The sequence below is a fragment of the Panthera tigris genome, chromosome A2, assembly GCF_018350195.1.
Source record: "Panthera tigris isolate Pti1 chromosome A2, P.tigris_Pti1_mat1.1, whole genome shotgun sequence".
Lineage (NCBI taxonomy): Eukaryota > Metazoa > Chordata > Mammalia > Carnivora > Felidae > Panthera > Panthera tigris.
In genome coordinates, this window is record NC_056661.1 from 1985920 (window position 1) to 1998914 (window position 12995).

Here is a 12995-nt window from a genome sequence, read left to right on the forward strand (position 1 = left end):
GGAGAAACTGAGTCAGATCCTCAGACAGAAGGAGGAGGAGACAGGCGGCTCAGTCCGCCCGGAGCGCATTCTACTGAGAGCCCACCTCGGGCAGGGGGATCGGACACGTGTGTACCGCCAGCCTGTCACTCAGGGGCAGGGGGCGGGCCTGGGGGGGGGAGGAAATCAGCTGCAGGACCAATATCCAATCAGATTCGAGGAGAGTCAGCTTCGGAACATCATCCAATCAGGTCGCAGGGACTGAAGGATCGCCCAATCAGGGCCCGGGACCTGCACACCACCCAATCAGGCCCGAGCGAGAGCCCGGTGGGTGTGGCTCTCCGCCGGGGCGGCTGGCGCAGTCGGATCCTGCGCTGCCACAGTTGCGGGGGTGCGCGCCGTGGAAGGACGCCCCGAGGGCGCGGAGCGGGGTCGCGAGATGGTGAGTGCGCGGGCCGGAGGGGACCAGCCGGAACTAGGTGGAAGCGGCCGCGGCGGGGTGTCCCCGTTCCCCGGGGTCCGCACCTGGGTCCTGGGCGGATGGAACTGAGAAGGGAGGCTGGGGGAGGGCAGGGGGGAGGCCTGGGATTCGGGGAGCGTGTGCGACGAGCTGACTAAGCAGGAGTTTGCTCCTCGGTGGGGGACAGGTAGAGACTGTCCGGTGAGTTGTCTCATAAAGGAAACTTTGCAGCCATAAGGAGGCCGCAGGGAATAGCTTCCGAAGCCGCGACTCCCCAGCAGGGAAGAGGGTTTTTCTTTTATGGAGGGTGAGGATGAATATTCAGAAAGGGGAGCTCTGTCGGGGGCAGTCTAGGCGGGCGTGAGGTTGCTCGGACCGAGCTGCAAGACGTGCCCAGAAAGCACGCGTGCAGTGTGACGGTCCCGGAGCCAGAGCTGCTCCCGGGGGCTGAGACTTGGACGTTAGAATCCAGCGGAGGTAAGTGTGGGACGTGGGGCCGGGGCTGAGGGAGCAGGTGCGCGCGCACGGGGTCCTGGGCTGCGATCTCGGGTAAGAAATGCAGGGTTTTCTCACTTTGGAAACCGCGCGGAGAGCTTCACGGGTTTGGCTGTTTCCTGGCCTGGTGCAGACTGTCAGTCTGCAACCCGCTGTTCCCTTCAAGTCGTAAATGGCTGAGATTGCTTTTTTGTTTTTCCATTTCTTTGCGATTCTGACCCGGACCAGGAAGTTCTGCAAGGAGTGTACTGGGCAAATAGAGCCGGAGAGGCGTAGATCACGGAATGGAGCGGGGGTCCTAAAATGATTGCTTTTCTGGGCACCCCCTAAACCCGCTGAGCTTACAGGGGGACCCACGGTGGACCTGTCACCCAACCAACCTGAGTTCTCTGCTTGGTGAGTCAGAAAGTGCTCCACATTGAGCAGTCCCAGGAAGAAAACGTTATTAGCAGCAGATACAGAGATCAGTAGATCCCAGGAAATAACTTCCAAAGCCCTGACTCCCGGAGGGAGGGTGGATGGGCTCTTCTGGTTTAGGGCTGGGATGGATATTTCCATGGGGAAGCCTCCTCATCCTGTGTGGGGTGGAAGGAGGGGTGCTGGAGGTGGGCCTTAGGGCAGCAGGCCTGTCCCCAGGGAGTATGTCATGTACAGGAGGCTGTGCTCCTCCCCCAGTGGAGACTTCAGTGTGATAATGAGGTAAAGGTAATTGGTGGTCATTCCAGAGGTCCCTCCAGGTCCCTCTGCACAGGCAGGAATCCCGGGGCTCCTCAAACTGGTCGGGGAGGTTGGGGCCCTGGAGGTCTGGTGAGGGCAGTGGGTCTGCTCCAGGGGCGGGTTCCTGTCATTTGCCTGAGTTAAAGAGGACAGCTGGAAAGGACAGCTTAGGGAAACGTGGGGCAAAGGTCTGTGAGTACAACCACGTGGGCTTGGGGTCTAGCTGGTGACAGACCTGAGAGATGACCTCAAATCTGCACCTGGCTGAGGACAGTTTATTACAATCAGTTCCAACAGGACCTGCTCCCATCTCAGGGACTCTCCAGTGAAACAGAACCCAGCTTGGCTGTTCTGCGAGAGGGGGATGGGCAGGAAGGCCCAGTGTCAGGATCTGGCCCCTGTGGTGGAGGAAGGCCTCATTGGCTCACGTCCCCAGGGCCTTGTTCCTCAGCTCAGTGGATGCTCAGCGTGTGGGCCACCTGCAGTTCAGGGGCCTGTGGGGAGCACAGCGGCCTGGGCAAAGTTTGGGTAGGAAAGGGGCGGTCGTGGACAGTTGGTCAAACCAGTGTCAAAAAAAAAAATCCGAGTTGAGTAAGGAGAGTCCTGTATTGAGAAGAATGACTGCAAAGAAGGGGGAGGGAACTGTTGCATTAGGGGCAGGGGCCGTGCAGGGGGGTAGGAGGGCTGTTGCACTATGGGCAGGGACTGTGCAGGGGTGAGGGGGACTGTAGCATTAGTGGTGGGGGCTGTGCAGGGAGGCAGGGGGCTGTTGCACTAGGGACACGGGCTGTCCAGGGGGGCAGGGGCGGGCTATTGCATTAGGTGCAGGGGCTGAGAACAGAGTGGGGGGCAGTTGCATTAGGGGCAGGGTCTGTGCAGGGGGAAGGGGGGGCTGTTGCATTAGGATCAGGGGCCATGCAGGGCACGGGGGGGCTGTTGCACTAGGGGTGGGGGCTGTGCAGGGGGGTAGGAGGGCTGTTGCATTAGGGGCAGGGGCTGTGCAGGGGAAAGGGGGAGCAGTTGCATTAGGGGCAGAGGGGCAGGGGAGGCTGTTGCACTAGGGGCAGGGGATGTGCAGGGGGCAGGGGAGGCTATTACATTGGGTGCAGAGGCCATGAAGGGGAGTGGGGGAGCAGTTACATTAGGGGCAGGGGCTGTGCAGGGGGGAGGAGGACTGTAGTATCAGGGGCAGGGGCCATGCAGGGGATCGGGGGGCAGTTGCATTTGGGGCAGGGGCTACATTGACACTGTGAGCCTAAGACCTGCGAGTGTCTCAAGAGTCGTGTAGAAGGGAGGAGAGGAGGAAAGAAACCAGGCATGAACAGGTATGGTGCTGACGTTGGGGTTCCCTGAGGCCAGCCTGTCCCCCCTGTCCCCCAGGAGGGGCTGTGTGTGGCTCAGCCTGAGAGCAAGCCCACATTCAGGGGCCTGGAGGAAGGAGAGAAGCCAAAGCAAAGCGGGACCAGCCAGCATTTTGTGCCCCTTGGTCACGGGGACAAGCAGCTGAGCTGATCGCAGATGAGGCACAAAGTGTGGATTTGGGGGCTTTGTGCATGGCCCTGTCGTGGGTGAGCCAGGGGGACTTCCTGTGAGTCTTCTCTCTCTTTTTATATTTATTTTATTTATTTTCAGGCAGAGAGTGTGAGCAGGGGGAGGGGCAGAGAGACAGGGACAGAGAATCCCAAGCAGGCTCTGAAGCCTCAGCTCAGAGCTCGATGTGGGGCTCGAACCCATGAACCATGACATCACCACCTTAACCAAAATCAAGACTCACATGATTTAACACTTAACCAACTGAACCACCCAGGAGCACAGGGCTCAGGTAGGCGTCTGCAGGTCACCTGTCACCTGTGAGCAGCGCTGTCCCTGTCCAGCTCAGCACTGATGGCTCTGTCCTCCGCCAGCCTCGCGTTGAGCAGGTGTAAAGTGCCCGAGTTCTTTCTGCCTCCTTTCTTCCTCGGGTTACTGGGGGGCTTTATCCAGAGAGCGTCCCCTGGGGAAAAGTATCTCAGGACAGAGCTGTCGTTCTCCATGAGGGTTGGGGGGGGGGTCTGCAGGGGGCTCCACACCTTCATGCCAGGTGGATGGGGTCATGGATCAGGGGATTCATCCCAGGCACCTGGGTTGCTCAGTTGGTTGAGCAGCTGACTTCCCCTCAGGTCGTGATCTCCGGGTTTGTGAGGTCAAGGCCAGGCCTCACATCCAGCTCAATTCTGTCAGACTGTCAGTGGAGAATCCCTTTTCTCTCCCCCTCTCTCTGCCCCTTCCCTGCTTGTGCTGTCCTAAAAATAAATATTAAAAAAAAAAAAAAGGATTCATCCAAATGCTAGTGACGGTTCCATGCAGGGTCCAGGGTTGCAAAGCTGTGACCCTGATCTGTCTCACATATTGCATATTGTAGCTCATGAGTAACTTATATGTTAGTAGGAAACGCGGGTGCAGAGTGTGAGCCACACGTCAGTGCTGGGTCCTGTCCCTTCTGGCTTCCTGTTTTCTAGTTCGTGGGTGTGACACGGGGTCTCCTGGATGTCACACGTTGGTTTTTCTGATTCCTCCAGGGCTGAGCATTTCTCACGTGTGGGTTCCCTCTTCCGTGGAAGCGTTTCCAGCGTGTTGTGACCTGTAACTCACATGTCTTCTTCCTGATGATCTGTTTCCTTCACTTCCTGGGGACATTTGTCTGTTTCATTTCTACGTGTTGTGTTTTCTCCACGTCAGGGTGTGTCCTTTCTCTGGGTTGTCTGCGTGGATGCACCCTTCACGTTGTTAGTAGACTTGTCCTTCCCCGTCTCTTCCTGTGCAGACGACCGTCTTTTGTTCTGTGGGAAAACTCCTCCATCGCTCAGGTCTGATCACACGTGCTGGAACTTTTCTGTCCGTGTATGTTCCTCTTGTTTCCGTGGCAGTTAAATCCACAACACTCGGTTATTGTCCGTGAATCTGATGATTCCTTTTACCCCTTAGATAACCAGCCTTCCCTGGCCCCATGTGTCCAAGTGTCCCCATCTCTGCTGATGCCACTTGCTAAAGTCAGGGGCGCCTGTCTGTGCATTTCTTTGTCGATCAGGGTGTTTATCCGTCTGTCTGTTGCTGCCACGTGTTCTGGTTACTGGTAACTTGTAAATTGAAACTGTCAGTTACTTTACACCCAAAACTGAGTTTGTTCCGGAACAGCAGAGAATTAGTTCTGGACGTGTAAGATACCACAGGACCACAGGCAGTTACTAGAACAGAGGAGAGGGACACTCTCCTAGAGAGGCCAGGAGGGGCCGGGATGGAAACACGGGATGTGGAAGAACCTAGGGCTGGAAGCACAGTGGCTCCTCCCTGGCAGGGTGGGGGTGGGGAGGTGGCGTCCCAGCTGAGGCAGGATGGGCTTGCAGGGTGCTGGGCTTGCGGCTGGGGCCCCCCGGTGAGGATGGGGCAGGACGCGAGGGCGCCCCCTGCCCGCCCCCCACTCCGTCCCTAAGGAGCTTTCCGTGTGCGAATTTCTGCATTTCCTCTGTGTGACCTCAGTGTTTCCTGAGAAGCATCTGGGAGTGAGAGGCGGGTTTGCTGTATTTTGTGGATTTGTCCCTCAGCGCCAGGAAGGACGTCTCCCGCTTGGCGTGGCTCGTGTTGGAGGGAACGAGCAGAGCAGCGGAAACCAGTCGAGGCCACAGCTGAGTAACAGGGACGGTTCGGAGGGAGATGCCGTCAGACACTTGTCGTCTAGGCCGTGTTCACCAGCAGTGTCAGCCTTGCAGAGCGTGTACTTGTATGAATCACACGGGTCACTGGCAATAAAATATGGAAGAAAAGTAGCATAACTCTATGGTTTGTTCTAATCCGGGACCCCGGGTCTGAAGGCAGCCCACTGAAATGTTTATTGGCACTTATTCCAACCCCGGGGAGAAAGTTCTCCCTGTGGAGCAGACCCGGAGTCCTGTTGGCCTCTTGGAAGTCCCCGCCTGGGCCACCGTGAGGGCAGATGGTGAATCCCAGGGACCCAGAGGGAGAGAACGAACCCAGGGCATTTGGGAGGAGACAGTGTCGGGGGGCGGGGGGGGGGACACAAAGCTTAGTGGTGAAGTTTCTGAAAAAGTAGCAAAACTTGAAAGATGTTTTAACAAGTGTTCTCAAAAGTGCAGTTTGGAACCACATGTTACCCAGAAATGCAGCCTGTAAGGTTGTGAATGGAGAGACCATGAATTTGGGTAATAGGACGGCATCAGCTAATAGTTCGGATGAGGAAAGACTTTTGTGAATTTAGAGCCTTCTAACACGTGAGAAAAGGCAAGTGACCGGTTCATTTGTCTCGGGATCCTGATGAGGCCTTTCCTGAAAGGCCAGAACCCCACGAAGAGAGTTCCATGAAGCAGAGAAGAAGCAACAGTGAGAAAAAGGGCCCCAAGCCAGGGCCGGACGTCTCGGGAAGGCTGTGGCACAGATGTCGTCTGCTGCCGTTCGGGAAACCTTTCCTGTCGCGTCACCATGTGGTGTGCAGGGCAGTCAGGGTTTGCTGTGTGTCTACACGTGCCACGTGCCTCCAGGGTCTGTGCCCTGGAGTGCGGTGACACAGGGGCTGGCGGGCAGATGCTGACGGGGGGCCTTTCCTGGGAGGCCGGAGGGAACCAGGAGGGGTCGCGTCAGTAGACGAAATCTCGGGAGTTGGAAGGTGGGAGGCCTCAGGGTCTTCCTCCCCCCGGGAGGGCACTGTGAACATTGCTCTCCCACGGCATGGTTATTTTGTTTTGTTTTGTTTTTAATTTTTTTTTATTACATTTATTTATTTTTGAGACAGAGACAGAGCATGAACGGGGGAGGGGCAGAGAGAGAGGGAGACACAGAATCAGAAGCAGGCTCCAGGCTCTGGGCCATCAGCCCAGAACCCAACGCGGGGCTCGAACTCATGGACCGTGAGATCGTGACCTGAGCCGAAGTCGGACACTCAACCGACCGAGCCACCCAGACGCCCCTATGGCATGGTTATTTTGATAAGAAGCTATTAATTTTTTCCAATACTAACGTATACACCTTTTTGTCACCGGGAGTCAAAGGAGCGAGGGCCAGGGCCTATGACGTGCTGTGATTTCTCAGGGTGGGAGTCGGGGGGGCTCTGGAGGGGGGGTGTGAGATGGAAAAGGACCAACCCCAGTGCTTTTGGACACGGTGTTTGGGAGGCGGGGGTGTCTCCACACAGGGTGTCCGTTGAGTAGCAGCAATGCCTTCAGTGAGTCCACCTGAGCCCGAGGATCCTCGGTGTTACGCAGAGCGAAGGTGTAAAACGGGCCGAACGGAACGGCACCTGGCCGGTAAACTGGGCTCCCGGATCCCTGTGAAGTTTGCGAGGTGTTCCCCAGGTAGGGACGCCCTTTTCTCACAGCACTGCAGCCACAGGACAAGAGAAGGCTTCCGCCAGTGAGATAACCTATGAACCGTGACTAACACATACTCATAGAGAGGGGGCTGCGTGAAATCCGTTCATGCAAACAGGTTTCCCTGGGTTGTAACTGGACAGGTGGGACCAGCGAGGTTGTCACGTTTTTTTGTGGCTTCAGTCTTTCTCCACGAGTACTTCTCGAACACTCTCCTGTTGTTGGAGGCCGCTGCTCTACTGTGTGTTCAGTGGTGAGCAGTTAATATTGTAGAATCGCTCCTAGGGCCAGACTGTTCTTTGGCCCAAAGCAGAGTTCTCCCTTTTTTTGAAGTAACAGTTAGACTTCTAATAAAGTGTTTCCATTTCTGGGGCGCATTTTGGGGACACCTCTGGTCAGTTTTGCTAAATTATTATTTAGGAGAACATCCCTTTGAAGTAGAACAGAAGTTTGCCTGTTGGTTTCCTTGAGCTGGCTTCCATTTTTTGCGTTGAAGACGTGTCAGAGATCAAGAGGGAACTTGGGGCAGAGCCCCTGTGGTCCTTAGGGCCCAGATGTTGGCAATGAGGAGGGGTTGGGAAGGGCTGGGAGGAGGGCTCCCGCATCTGGAGCATTCAGGCTGCTGATAACCTTCTCTCACATGTCCCGCCTGTTTGCAATCGTAGTGCGAACTGTAGGTGTTTGGTTTTTAGGAGGCTTCAGATGCCGTAGGTGAGAATTAAGAATTTTGGCTGCCTTTCCTCCATGTGGGGTGTGAGTCCGCTTGTTTGCCAAAATAACGAAAATGCAGTGGACGTGGAGTCCCATTCCATCTTGGGCCTTTTAAGTAAAAAGCAAGATCCCAGTTCAGCCCATGAAATGCTGCCTGGGTAGATTTCACATGTGAAGAAAGACCTGAAGTTATGTTGAAGACAAGCTGGAGTCTGTTACAACAGCCACGTACAGGTTCATCAGGCTTTTGTGTGGAAGTCTAGATTTTGTCTTAATTCACAATCTTAGGAAAAGCTACTGTAATTGCTCGGTGGGGATTTCCAGCGAGTGTCATAAGCATCTTTCCAGAAGTGGGCATCTGTGTCTCGCGGGTTAGTTTCATCCCATGTGTGGCCTGGGCCTCAGCAACACGCATGTGGACTAATGATCTCAATCTGGGACACCCTGTTGGTGTGTCCCAGTTGAATAGCTGTGTTATGTTCCTCAGCGAGCTTATGGGGGTTCTAGGCATTTCTGGAAACTTCTGCCTTAGTCCAGGGAACATGAGAAATGTGGGGTTTTAGATCTTGAGAAGCCTTCCCTTTAAAGAGGCCTGGTTAACAGGCTGAGGTAAGGAGGGATCAAGGGCAGGTTCAGAAGAAAAGGGAAGTTCAGAGCTTGTTGAGGAAAGTGGTTGGAGGCAGGTCCTGGGTGTAGAGTAGCCGCCGGGTGTCTGCAGCAGTGAAGTCAGGGTGGGAGAAAAAGACACTTCGGAAGCCATTTGTCGTATTTCAGTTGTTTGCCTCCGTTCATTTGAAATAGTCTTTTGCAAAGAGGCACACTTAGATCCTGAAAATATTTGCAAGTCTTGAGGTACCGAATAAAATCTGTATCAAACTCAATGTTCTGAAGTCACGACTTCCTAATTTAATTTTCAATAAAACAAGTTTGGGGAGATCGAAAGTTCCCCATAAAGGCCATTGTAATTTTAAATTACATTTGGTTCAGTTGTTCATTTTTTAGAAATGCACATGAGGACGCACCATGGCTTTTTAAACGTAAGACTGGTCAGGGTCCCAGGTGGGAGCCCCCCCTCCCTGCGCTTTGATGTTTGGAATCCATTTCATGGTGGTTTTCTCTAGACCAGTGTATAAACACTGGTCTCTACAGGGGTAGCCTCTTTACAGAAGAAATCAGACCAAGGGCTAGCACATTTCCAACAGGTACGGTTCTAAGAGGTACAGTCCAGTTCTGAAAAGTAGTCGGAACAAAAGCCAAATGAGTTCTCTCAGAAAGGACAAGCCCCTAAGACAGGTCCCCAGTAAACCCCGGAGAGCACAGACACAGGACAGCGCAGACCCGGGGAGCGGGGCTCTGATCCTGGCACAAAACTTACCCTCCACTTCAGGGTCCGCGAGAAAGCAGCGCAGTGGGCTCTGTGGGACCTGCACCTGTTTGCTCGCCAGCCCGGAGTGGTTGGGGTCTTTTGTGGGTCCACCAGTGATCAAGTAACTGTTAACCTTAAAACCAGATTATTTTTCCAGGAAAAAATGGGTTTATCTGGGACTAGCAGAGAATTGTAATTTGGGACACATATGCCACAGCAAAACCACAGGCAAATCTGGAGGAAAAAAGGGGAGGACTATAGGGAGGGCTACTGTTTTCTAGAGGAGAGGGGGCATTGGGAGGGGCTGTGCAAACAAGAAGTCCGTTGGAGCAAACTGGGGGGGGGGGGTTCTACGTTCAGGGGCTTCTCATTGGCTGGGCTATGACCATCTCTCATTGGGTGATCCATGACTGTCTCTCATTGGCTGGGCTGCTACTATCCTGCATTGGCAGGGCTGTGGCCGTCTCTCATTGGCTGGGTTGTGGCTCTCACTGGCTGAGCCCTGGCTCTCTCTCATTGGCTGGGCTATGATTGTCTCTCATTGGCTGGGCTGTTGCCACCCCAGGAAATAATCTCCCTTCCTCCTGCAGGAGCAGTGATGCATTATGGGTGTGCGGGTGCGTCTCTCCGTGTTGTGTCTGCCCTTGGCCCTGAGCGGCAGGTTGGGGAGCTTCCCCTGTGGACTCCTGACTCCACTTCAGTCGTGTCGCCTTTACTCAGCCTGGAAGGGGTTCCCGGCTTCTGGGTGGTTTTCATCGCTGGCGATCGGGAGTCGTGCCGCGCAGAGCAGAGCGCGTGCGCACGCGTGTGTGTGATGGCGCTCGTCCTCCCGGGTCTGGGGCAGGTGGATACGAGGAGCGGACCTGCCGTGTTGGGTGGGAACTCCACGTTGCTCGTGTTGGGGGTCCACCAGACTCTTCCAAGGCGGCCGCCCCCTCTTACATCCGCAGCAGGATGAACGAAGGAGAATGCGCCCTGCTCACGTCCTCGCCAGCGCTTCCCGGGGCGTCTTTATAGCCAGTGTGGTGGGTGCGAAGGGGCCTCTGCTGGTAGTTCGAGGCGCGTGTCCCGCGTGACGAATGTCTAGCATCTTTTCATCGACCCACTGGCCATTTGCATATGTTCTTTGGAGAAGTGTCTGGGTGCGCAAATGTTAGGTGTGGACTTTTCCCCGCCGCCCCTTTTCCGGGATGAGGAAGTTCCTTTCTGTTCCTAGTTGGCTGAGTATTTTTGTCAAGAGAGGGTGGTGGGTTCAAGGAGATACCTCTTCTGTGTGTAAGTGATCATGGGGTTTTTGTTTCTCTCCTGTTCATGAAGTTTATGACTGCTATTTTGCTTGCTGAACCAACCATTTTATTCCCAGATAAATCCCGCTTGGTCACGTTGTAGAATCCATTTTATATATGACTGGTTTTGGTATCACCATAAACTGGCCTCATAGAGTAGGTTAGACGTGTCTGTGCACAATTAAATTTTGTGAATGGATCCCAGATGATTGGTGACATAGAGCATCATTTCATATGGTTTTTGGCCATTGTGTATCTTCCTGGGGAAATGTGTACTCGCGTTCTTTGTCCATTATTTGGTTGTATTATTTGTCTTTATAATGTCTTTTTTTAATTGTTGTTATATGAGTTTTTAGAAACTTGTTTAGATCACAAACCTCGTATCAGCTGTGTGACTAGCAAACCCATGTTACAGCCCCAGACGAAGGGGTGTTGCCTTTGTTGTAGCTGGAGTTCTGTGTCCTTAGATTTTGGGAACATGTCTTTTGTTTAAACAACTTTTGATAATTTTATGATAATTGTTTTCTTTATTTCAATGATATGGTGGCTTCTTGTATTGCTCCAAAGATATTACGTATGGGGGTTCTGATGTTTGGGGGACCCAGCAGTGTGGGTTGTGTAAGAATTCACCCAATGCAGCACAAAGGAGATAGAGGTTTATTGAATGCACCATGAGGGAGCAGAGGGCCACCAGGAAGTGGTTTGGGGCCAGACTTATAGGGCAGAGTGAAGGAGTGTGGGAACATATGGAAATTCCCCTTTTTATGGTAACTGTGCCTGGTTATAAGTAGGCCATTGGATAGTTGGGGCCTGTGGCCATTTCGAGGTGGGTCACTTCATGAGCCTGCTTTTTATGCATCTGTGTGTTCACTGTGGGCCCTTTTGCCTAACTCCGTTTTCCATTGGTGAAGCCTGTTATCTAAATGTGGCCCTGACATCCCCCTGACAGGTGGACAATACAACTCTTTGGCATTAGGGCAGGGGTGTCACCTTCAGTAGCTTCTTCCTGCTGAATGAGGGCATAGAGATGTCCCTGGTGGGTCAACATTCAGCAGGAAGAGAAGCTGAAATAAAAGACCTTTAATAGTTGACCAAAATCTTCCTACAGTGGAGTTTAACCAGTTATTGAAGGAGAGGGAGGGATCCTTTCAAGCACCAACATGAGTATCCATATCTTTTAGCATTATTGTAATCTGAAGCATATATTTAACACTCTTTTAAAACGATTTTTTTGGGGGAGGGTTGGGTTGCCTGGGTGGCTCAGTCTGTTAAGCATCCGACTTTGGCTCAGATCATGATCTCACAGTTCATGGATTTGAACCCCACATCAGGCTCTGTGCTGACAGCTCAGAGCCTAGAGCCTGCTTTGGATTCTGTGTCTCCCTCTCTGTCCCTTTCCTGCTTATTTCTTTTTGAGAGAGAGAGTGCACGAGGCAGTAGAAGGGCAAGGAGAGTGGAAGACAGGGGATCCAAAGTGAGCTCTGCGCTGACAGCAGAGATCCCGATGTGGAGCCCAAACTCCTGAACCAGGAGATATGACCTGAGCAGAAGTCAGACTCTTAACCAACTGAGCCACTCAGCTGCCCCAACACTGTTTTAATGAAAGTATACGTTACTCCTTGAGCTGCAGCAGGATTTTAAGGGCTGTTTGGTTTTGCAGGACCACCTCAATTTCTGGGTGAGCATGTGTTGGGGTTGGTTAAAGGTGATGTCTGTGTGCTTGGTTAAAGCATCTACTTATAATTTTACATTGATAGAGGCAACTCCTGTGACAGATATGTCTAAGGGGTAAAACCATCAAGAAGGCTTCTTTGCCTGATGTCCAGCCCTAATGACATTCTTTTTTAAATAATTTTTTTACTGTTTATTTTTGAGAGAGAGAGAGAGAGAGAATGTGAGCAGGGGAGGGGCAGAGAGAGAGAGGGAGACACAGAATCCAAAGCAGGCTCCAGGCTCTGAGCTGTCAGCACAGAGCCTGACGTGGGGCTTGAACACACGAACCGTGAGATCAGGACCTGAGCCGAGGTCAGATGCTTAACTGACTGAGCCACCCAGGTGCCCCTAGCCTTAATGATATTCTAATGATGAGGAATTGCTGGCAAGTGAGAGGTGACTTGTCCTGGTAGATAAGGGCATCCCTAAGTGCATCATGCAGTCATATCATAAGGAAAGAATGGCTACCCATTATTTCCAGAAGTCTACGGCCAATCCCATGGAGAAGGGGAAATTCGGGATTTTGTGGAGTGATTTTTGGCCTCCCAGCCACACAGAATTGGTCAAGGTGATAGTTGAGTTATGAAAATGTTGGAGAGTTCCTCCCATTTTTTTGGCTGTTCAGATGATCGTATGTCCATGAGGTCTTGTTATCATCCTCACAGTAACAAGCATCATGATTCTTTATACATGAGCTTTTGCCAGTTTCTCTGAACCTCACCTCAAGTTGTCCAGCATCAGTTTTCAAGACTTTAGGAAAAAGGGTGGTTGTGGTTTTTAATGACTTTAGTCAAGAGGATGGAAGGTTGGAAACCTTAGTTTGGAGAACTCTAGCTAAATATTTGATGAAACCAGAAGAATTCAGGACCTAGTCTGGTTTATAAGAAATAGTGTTAAAATCTAATATCTAC

General features: G+C 52.7%; 1 protein-coding gene across 3 annotated transcripts in view; it reads left to right on the plus strand.

The window, feature by feature from the left end:
• The first annotated feature begins 238 nt into the window (after window positions 1-238).
• The window catches only part of LOC102961457 (zinc finger protein 709-like), a 60020-nt gene continuing 47263 nt past the window's right edge, over window positions 239-12995 (plus strand). For all 3 annotated transcript variants that reach the window (XM_042977707.1, XM_042977704.1, XM_042977705.1), the window contains exon 1: window positions 239-421. In XM_042977707.1, the coding sequence (XP_042833641.1) occupies window positions 419-421 (3 nt within the window). In that variant the 5' untranslated portion in view covers window positions 239-418. The remainder of the gene's footprint in view (window positions 422-12995) is intronic.